Genomic DNA, 9,810 nt, shown 5'->3' on the forward strand with positions numbered 1-9,810 from the left:
TAAGATTTAAACAGCCACACACACACACACACACACACACACACAGAGAGAGAGAGAGAGAGAGAGAGAGAGAGAGAGAGAGAGAGAGAGAGAGAGAGAGAGACCCCTCCCTTATTTCAGACATTGCCTCGTCCTAGACTTCCATTGCCCTTGTGAACCTTCTCTACAACCTGCCTACTTTCTCCATCTCCTCCTTGCCCAACTCTTCTACTCTTAATGACTTCTAACCAAGAAAAGTTATAACATGGTTGGACGTGTAGGGTAGGGATGTGTAGGGCCTTTACTTCGCATGGCCCTCTTGCCCTTGTTCTCTTTTGCATAAGCCTTCTTGCACATAACCAGTTTGTTCCTCCACTTGCTCTACTTCAATCCACTTGTTCTTATTCTTTTGCAACCACTTGTGCCTTCAACTAAGGACAATTAAGGGTGGGCAATGTGCATAAGTATGCACAAGCAAAAGAGAGAGTAACAAGTCACATGCTTGCCAATCCGAGAGAGAGAGAGAGAGAGAGAGAGAGAGAGAGAGAGAGAGAGAGAGAGAGAAGAGTTAGTTTCTAAAAGGAGAAAAAAGACGTTTGAGATGGAAGAGAAATGGCTCATGCAAACTGTAGTTTTGTTGTCACCCAATTCGTCCCCTAGGCTTTAACAACTATTAGATAAATTTCCCAGTCAAAATGAATTGGGGAAGGGGGGGTGGATTGGTCCCATGGGCTCTTTTATATGTGAGATGGTGACCATCTAGCTCATTTATAAGTACTAGTACGGTGGGTTGCCTTCGACAGCCTCTGTCTCCCTCTCTCTCTCTTCGTGTACCAACAATCTCTCTCTTTGACTAGAGCGTGTTGTCTACTTGTGCGACCACCGGACTGTAGGGGACACTCGTTGGACTGAGGAGATTGCATCATGTGTTAGAGGGGCCATAATCCCTCCCTCCATTATATATAGTATAGATATAGATAAGTGATAGTTAAAATGCAATTACATGGCCCTCAAGATGATTGTTGCGTCCCTTATGACTTTTCATGCCAATGCATGGTCACGATGGAAAGTGCAAATACAATTGCATAGCAAGATGGACATGCTCGCTCAAGCCTTATAAATGGCATCATTGCTCCATGACAATGTGGCAAACTTTATAAAAGAAAGAGGAAGGAGCACTTTTGTCCTAAATTTTATTTTGAGGTGAGTAGGGGACTTGGGGTTTTCAAGTTCGTCAAAATATCAAGGTACAAATCTAAAACCTATAGGAGAGGACATCACAGCGTGGCCGCACAAACCTACTTTGCCTGTGCTGGTGCAAGCGTGAGGGAGGGAGGGACGGAAGGAAGGTCGGAGAGACAATCCTGCTTCATTGTCGTGGGTGCAGACGACAGGTGAAATTCCTTGTCGTACCTTCCCTATCATATTTTGCATTTTGTGGTCGTGACTCGTGCCGACCTTGTGCGATTGCTACCCTTATACGCCTATTGCCGCTTGCAGGTCCTACACATAGAACTTCCGAACCGAGGTTTTGTTTGCCTGCGAGATCTGCGCTGAATTCTCAGAAGGGGGCTCTCTTGCGAAGTATGCCATCCGCGTGGTCTGATAACCTGGCAGCGAATCATGTAGCTGCCAACAACACAGACAAGAGCTCCAATCACCTTAGCAGCGCTGATAACAGTGGTGCATCTCGGGCTCCTCCAGCACGCTCTTCATACGTGCCACCCCATCTCAGAAGGGCGCAGGGGGAACCAAAACCTTCACCAGAACCTGCTTCTGCAGGGGTATCGGGGTCAACTAGCGGTAGGCCAAGCAGTGGGGGTGCAGGGGGTGGAGGAGGCAATAGCAGGGGCTATGGTCCTCGAGGAGGTGGTGGGGCTGCTCCTGGGGGTTGGGCATCTTCCAGCAATAATAGCTGGTCAGGACGATCGGGTTGGGGCAGTGGGCGAAAGGAGGAGAATCCATTCGCAAACGACGAGATTCCCGATGAGAAGCTTTTTGAACAGGAAAACACAGGCATCAATTTTGAGGCCTATGACGATATACCTGTGGAAACCAGTGGGGAAAATGTGCCCCCTCCAGTAAATACCTTTGCTGAAATAGATCTGGGGCCTGCTGTAAATGAGAACATTAGAAGGTGCAGATATGTGAAACCCACACCAGTTCAAAGGTATGCTATTCCAATTTCGATGGCAGGAAGGGATTTGATGGCATGTGCACAGACTGGCTCCGGAAAAACAGCAGCGTTTTGCTTCCCTATCATAGCAGGAATTTTGAATGGTCCTCCTCCAAGTGGCAGGCCTCCCAGAGGGAGTCGAACTGTGTATCCTCTTGCTCTTATTCTTTCACCAACCCGCGAGCTATCGATGCAGGTGGGTTGTGAACTAATGAAGAATTTTTGCTTTTTTCTAATCCTTGTCACGATTAGCTTGATCCGTTGCATTATGGTTCCAGATTCACGAAGAAGCCAAAAAATTTGCCTACCAGACTGGACTGCGTGTGGTGGTGGCCTACGGCGGTGCACCCATCAATCAGCAGGTTTTTTTTTTCTCTGAGGGATCGCATTTTAGAATCCTTTTGATTTGGTGTCCTCTTCTTCAGTTATTAGGTTGTGCCAGCAACAACTGATCTGCAAATCAGATCTTTTTTTGAAACCAAAAATTTCTTTCTTTGCGGATGTTCTGGATTTTGCATGGCACAGATAGTTGAAATTTATATTTTGCGTATGAATGGGTATCAAGTCATGTTTTTCAAAGAAAGAGAAAAAGAAAAAGTGCTTTAGCAAGAAAATTTGTGTAGAGAGAGAAGTTGGAATTAAGGGAAAAAACAGGTATAAAGAGAGAATCAGCGGATGACTGTGCAGTCACGTGGCATTCTCTACTGCCTTTTTGTAGATGACCAGACAGTAGCAGTGATAAGGTGTGCTTAGGGGCCTAGAGAAAACCTTACCCTAAAAACTGCCTCTTGTTGCTATCTCGAAGCTATGCAATCCTCCTTTATTGGAGTTATTGAGCAAAAATGAAAGGAAGGTGAGTTAAGAAGTTGTATCATAAGGAAAGAAATCTATGTACCCTGTACAACAATTAGTCAAGCTCTCTTGTGCTGTGTCTTGTGGGTGACTACCATGGGTCTATACCTTGCACTTTCCTTCAAGGGTGAATCTGGGCTTATCCTAGGTTCATCTAGGTATATTTTTTAGTCGTATTGCAGACATGCAGACTTCACATTGTGAAGTTTTCGTCCGAGTTACGACCAGTTGATATTGTGCTAATTCTTTCTATCTTTTGTGGTGCGTATGCCCTATCAACTACCTCATTTTTGTGCTAATTTTTCCGATTTAATGCTTCTTTAAGTGCTAGGCTTCATTATGGCTGAGTCTGCCCTTGATCTCCGGAGTCATGACAGAAACTCAGCACGGTGAACTTTGTGTTGATGTATGCTCATGTGTGTGTGTGTTGTGTTGGGGAGCATATGTTAGTACCTAGTTCTACACCCACTATTGGGCACTGACGACGTTAGTGGGGATGTCGTGGTATTTAGTCAATACTATGCATGATGGAGCTGATGGTTATATTGTCTTGTGGGTGACTACCATGGGTCTATACCTTGCACTTTCCTTCAAGGGTGAATCTGGGCTTATCCTAGATTCATCTAGGTATATCTCTTGTGCTGTGTGGTAGGAATAAATTAAAAAATCAAATTCACATGTCTCCTGGGGTGTAGTTTTTAAACTTTACTCCTGGTTTCTTAGTCATCAGTAAATACAAGACTAGTACTGAATGCAGAAATCTTTCGATGTGTTAACTGAAGCATTGTTTCCTGCTTAAGTCATTGAGCAGAGCAGCACTTGCAAGGAATTACACTATAAATTGTTTGGACAAGTCCTATTAATCACAAATAGTAAGCTGCGAAATAAGGGCTTTGCAAATGACATGAAGATTGAGCAATTATGCATCAAAAGCATGTTTGTAATGTAGCGTTATGGATGTGAGTTTTCATTGATGGCTTTTTTTGCATCTAAGGTGAATGTTTTCTTAGAACAATCAGGGAGAGAGGCGTCAGCGTAACAAGGAATGGGCGGAACGCAGCCTAAATGCTGCGAAATTGTGTTCGGGCTGTTTGAGGGCAGGTTTCGGGGCATTTTTGGGGTTGTTTGGAGCAGATTTGGGGTATAAGCTGAATGGAGGCAATTTAAGCATTTTTTTTTAGTTGACCATTCCGGGGGCCCGTTTGGGTTTTGGCCCCCCCTCCTCCCCCCTGTTCCCGCCTCATTCCAGACCCTACCGTTCCCCATTCTGGACCCTCCTGTTCCCGTAACTTTGAGAGGCGTAAAAACAGAGAGAGGTCTTTCAATGTAACCCAGCAAGCTCATGAGAGATAGAGATCTTTGCTATAGAAAATGATAGATGTATGTGCATGTAATAGTAGACTTGAAAAAGAGAGTAAGATCTACCATCTGATAGATAGTAGATTTGATGGAAAGAGAAAGGGAGAAATATGGAAATATGCCCTTGAATGGGTCTTCAGAAAAAGCAATTGGAAATGTTCTTAATTGGGCCTCTAGAATAAGGCCTCCAGAATAAGCAACGCCGTTTTGGTCCTTCGGAACATTTAATGACATTAGGAGACCATGTTCCTTGCTAGGGGGGAGTTGTAACAAATAGAATGTTTGGCCACATATTTACTCATATCCTTTCTTGTTTAAGACCCAATAAAAATATCGCGCAATCTTTTTTAATGTAGCCTTAATACCACTATGCGTATCGGTGAGTTTGTCATCTGCATCATAGGAGAATGGGTGTTCGATAGGACTCCCAACACACACAAAGGAAAGCAAATGGTCATGAATATCATAATCTCACAAACCTTGCATCCAATATTTCTCAAACATAGAATTAATGCTCTTACTTTTCATTTCGCCAATTAGAAGTCTCTCAATAGAGAGAGAAGAGCTATGTTGTAGAGAGAGGATTTTCCGTTTGTTATTGTATTTGCTACACGGTTAGCATGACTAGGCGCACTAATTTGTTCAAATTCTGAGACCAACGTGTGTGCTTATCATTCAAGTGTGTATTTGGTATGGATTGAAGCTGTACAACTTCACGACCTTACAGAGAGTGCTTCCAATGCTTGCTTAGCATTCGAATGTGCACTTGGCATGCATCGAAGTCACTTAAATGCTTGAAGATCAATGCGCACAACTAATTCTTGCACTGTATAGTAAGTGCTTTCAAAGTGCCTCCAATGATTCGGAGCATGTATAATATAGAGCTGTTCTTTATCATTAACAGAGTAATTCTTTTCGAACTATTGAATTTGCTAGAGAGATGCAATTGGATGGTCATTTTGCTGCAACACCTTCCTAGTGGCAATGCTGCCCGCATCCATCAATAGGGGTAGAGAAAGAGTGGATGAGTCAGGCATATGGAAATATATACAGATTAATGTTTACATGATACAAGTGTAGTGTAATCATTCTTGTACCTTATTCTGGAAGTTAATTGAGAGTTGCTTCCAAGTGACTAGGCCAATGCAAGAAAAGACCATTTTTCTACTTGGCCTTGGGGGCTGTATCATTGGATGATGACATAGCTACTTAATGCAGTCTTGATTAGTGAACTCCTTAAGATACGAGGACACTCACATTTCTCTTCACATAAAAAATAAGTCCGTAGAAGCAGCAATCGAAAAATTGTATGCATGTGCGGGGGCTCTAAATTTCCTTGATATAAGTATTTCGTTTTGTATACCTCTTTTTGCGTTTGTTTTATGCATCTCTCTGTTTACTGGGTGGTTTTGTCTGTATTTTCCCTATTTGATGACTGTGTTGGCCTGTTTGCTGCGCGCTGTTTCTTTGTCTGGTTGGAATGTGCTTGCTCTTGCTGTATGTTTGATTGCATGCTTTTAGGTGTGGGTGTTTACGTTTGTTTGTTTCTTTGTTTCTTGTCTTCTCCTGTTTGATGGGCTGTTGGGTTGCGGCTGTCCTTGGAAGCGTGGGGGTCCCTCTCTTCCTTGCTATAGTATCTCTTCTCGAGGGGTGCTCTAAGGTGGCTTGGAGCAAGTTGCCCTGCTTTGCCTCATATTGTTTCTATTGTGGACTCTCCTCTTTCTGCTGGGGTGCTCGTAACTTCGTAGTACATCTCAATGCAGATGTGGTGCTTTGGTGAAGATGGCTGGTTGGTGGTGCTGTTTGGATTGGCAGCTGGCCTTTGGTCACAGAGAGCAGGAATGGTGAAGTTGTTTGAGGTTGCTCTTGTGTGGAAGGTGTTCTGGACCCTGGTGGCCTGTTGTTGTTGCAGCACCTCCTCACAGCCCCCCATTTTGCAACCTTGGTTGTATTTCCCTCTGTTATAGATTTTTATCATAGCTGTCCAGTTCTTAACCTTCATTGAGCCCTAAGATTGTATTTCCTTCTGTTATATATTTGTATCAACGGTAGTTTCCCTTATGGTTTGTGCAATTTCTGGGGTTTTTCGACACCCAGTCATTCTTTCCACCCATTTTTTTTGTTATGGCCTATTCGGTGTCTGCCTTCATGTGTGGTCCTGGCTGTGATGTAATGTCTTCGGGCTTTGATGTTAGATGGGTTTCAAGCCCCCTTTTAATTAAAAAAGGCGTGCACAACACAGGTTTTTAGGCAAGAGTTTGAGGATCATGCATAGGAGACCTTCCAATGGCATAATTTGTAGTTGCTGGCATCTTAAGTGTTTCAATCAAACGCTATTTACCTCCTGTCTGCATCTAGATAGTACTGGAGGTAGTTGTTACCCATCGTTGATTGTAATTGGCGAACATGCTCTCATGCATGTCTATTGATCTAATAACCTAAGTCATGATATATGTTTTTCATCATTTAGGGCGCTTGGCTTAATGTCTTTTTGTCTTTGATTATTCATAGAACATGCTTGGCATTCAAAATTTTTCAAGGTCATGTGCCAGCTGTTGTAACCACTGCTAATTTTGGTTGAACAGCTACGAGAACTGGAAAGAGGAGTTGACATCCTAGTCGCAACTCCGGGTCGCTTATCTGATCTGTTAGAAAGGGCTCGAGTATCTCTTTCACAAGTGAGGTATTTAGCCCTGGATGAAGCTGATCGGATGCTTGATATGGGTTTCGAACCTCAAATCCGCAAGATAGTCGAGCAGATGGACATGCCTCCAGCAGGAGACAGGCAGACGATGCTATTTAGTGCGACGTTTCCAAGAGAAATACAGGTCAGATTTTGTGTTCTCAGGATTCTTAAATTTATGCAGCCAAATGTGGGAAGGTCTTGAAAGTTTGTGAAGTTTTGTCATATGCCTTTTTAAGCTATGGCAATGGAGTGGACCTGTGTGGTCTGCTTAGAACTTGTTGGATGCATGTTGATTTTACTTTTTGAGAAGCCCTGAAGAGTGTATGTTTCATCATCTTTATCAAGGGGCTAGGGTCCTGAAAAGTCGCTGGGGTGACGGGTCCTTTTTGCAAGGTGACTCCTTTCAGTGTTACAAGAGCAAGAATGATATGTCCCCTCTTTGTTGTCGTTATGGAATTACCATGCAGCTGTCACCAGCTTTTAGGATCCCATATTTTTGGGGTATTGCTCTGCTGTAGGCAGCCTGAATCTCTTTGCTAGCCTAGTTCGATATGTGAATGTTCACAAGCTTCTTTGCTTTTCTGCGAACTAAGACATAGTGAAAGTGCATAGTGTTCTCAATTGTTGCCTGTGCTTTTTTCATAAAGCTGTTAGCTACCCAGTATTAACAGCTACTGAACTTATTTTATCTTCCATTGTGTGCGCCATTATTCTCATAAGGTTAACTGCTATGCACATGTTTCTTAGTCAGGCTGAGTTTTATCAAGGAATGAAAAATATGCCTTAAACCTCACGATCAAGAAAGATAATTTTGTGTCCTTTGACATGCAGAGGCTTGCAGCTGATTTTCTATCAAGTTATATTTTCTTGGCTGTTGGACGAGTGGGGTCCAGTACTGACCTGATTGTACAGAAAGTTGAGTTTGTGCCTGATCATGACAAGCGAAGTATGTTGATGGACCTTATTCATGCTGCTCAGAATGAAAATGGTATTCAGCGAGTCCAAGGAAAGGTTAGTTATGATAGCTTTCTCTCTATTTTTAGACATCCTTCAGTACTATGGTGTGCCAAGATCCGTAATTTTGGTCTTTATGTGAGGCAGCAACCCTTGACACTGGTGTTTGTGGAAACCAAACGAGGTGCCGATTCTCTAGAGGATTGGTTGTGTCGTAATAATTTTCCAGCAACCACAATCCATGGTGACCGCACACAGCAGGTGAGTTTTCAAAAGAAAGGTTCTTCAGATGGTATTAATGTGGTTCTCAGTGGTTACAAGAAACTTTTTCCTTGATGCAGGAACGGGAGTATGCCTTGCGTTCCTTTCGAACTGGTATGACTCCAATTCTTGTTGCAACAGATGTTGCTGCCAGAGGCCTCGATATTCCTCACGTGGCGCATGTCATCAATTTCGACCTTCCTAATGACATTGATGATTATGTGCACCGCATAGGGCGGACTGGGCGAGCTGGCAAGTCGGGATTGGCCACTGCCTTTTTCAATGAGAATAACATGTCACTGGCAAGGCCTTTGGTGGAACTGATGCAAGAGGCCAATCAGACTGTTCCTGAGTGGTTGGTGAATTATGCTGCGAGGGCAAACTTTGGAGGTGGTGGTGGAAGAAATCGTCGAACAGGAGGAGGATCAAGATTTGGAGGACGGGACTACAGGAGGGAAGGGGGAAGCAGAGGCAGTGGTGGTGCTGGTGGTGGTTATGGCGGTAGTTATGGTGGCGGTGGGTATAGTGGCAATTATGGAGGGTCCAGCGGGTACAGTAATTATGGTGCCAGTTCAAGCAGTGCATGGGATTGAGCTTCTTGGCTTGCACTGTGGCTATTTTTGGATGGAAAGCTCTGGCTTTGTGAAGCTGTCCACGTAAGAGAACTTTATGCTCATTGTGTAAGCACTTACCCAATTTTGAGGACTGATATCATAGGCATTGAAAGTAAGTTGCTATCATAAATTCTGGTGAAAAAACTGACCATTGTGCAATTCTTCAAACATCATGATCCTCACGATCTCAATGCTCATCATGTTGGTATGTCTTGGCAGATTGTTTAGAAGTATCATATTCTTTAACAGATACCATATGCTATGGTATCTGTTCTTGTTTCCCATTTTTCGGTTAGAGAAACAGCCCTTGGCTCCAAAAGTGCCATATCTCAAGTGTGATGTCACTTTCTTGCCTGTTCTTCCTCGTGAAGTAGATCCAAGCGAAAGCTACTCTCATCTATTGTCCAATTGGTCGGAGTGTTCTTGAGAAATACAACCTTGATTTTTCAGTATTTGCTCTTGCACTCTCAAAGTTTGAAGCTTACTAGGTCATCAATTATTTTTTGTTTTTTGTTCTTGCTTGTAATTCTTCGTCTCGTGCAATGTCTGGATGATTGGGTAATGTCGTGCAATGTTGCTTCTGGATGATTGAGTAAAGTACAATTCAGCATATTCAAGTGTTGTAAAAGGGCAAATTGTTTCCGTACAGACTGTTTGATTTTGTGGCAATAGTATCTTGGTAACTTGCAAAAGCTTTATTTTCACACTGATTTATCGGAAAAAATGAAATGAGGAATGAATTTTGGTCATGCTGTTGGTACTTTCGCACACTATCTGTATGAGGCCATTGCTTCTTTCTCAGGTTAATGTCATCACACCATGAGGCTCAACTTTTGAAATGCTAGTTTTGAGGAAGTATTGATGTGCCGAGGTGATTCTGTGGAAGATCATAGGTGCTGTTGCCAATATGAGTTTACCTGCTCACAACT

General features: G+C 43.2%; 1 protein-coding gene across 1 annotated transcript; it reads left to right on the plus strand.

The window, feature by feature from the left end:
- The first annotated feature begins 1,217 nt into the window (after positions 1 to 1,217).
- LOC147433504 (DEAD-box ATP-dependent RNA helicase 52B-like) lies at positions 1,218 to 9,333 on the plus strand. Its single transcript, XM_086490189.1, has 7 exons — positions 1,218 to 1,373; positions 1,480 to 2,351; positions 2,434 to 2,517; positions 6,952 to 7,194; positions 7,884 to 8,063; positions 8,154 to 8,267; positions 8,348 to 9,333. Exons 2-7 carry the CDS (start codon positions 1,566 to 1,568, stop codon positions 8,858 to 8,860), a joined length of 1,920 nt encoding a protein of 639 aa, XP_086346315.1. The 5' UTR covers positions 1,218 to 1,373; positions 1,480 to 1,565; the 3' UTR covers positions 8,861 to 9,333.
- Positions 9,334 to 9,810: the final 477 nt, after the last annotated feature.

Source organism: Adiantum capillus-veneris, chromosome 19 (genome assembly GCF_014529385.1).
Source record: "Adiantum capillus-veneris isolate H3 chromosome 19, ASM1452938v2, whole genome shotgun sequence".
NCBI lineage: Eukaryota > Viridiplantae > Streptophyta > Polypodiopsida > Polypodiales > Pteridaceae > Adiantum > Adiantum capillus-veneris.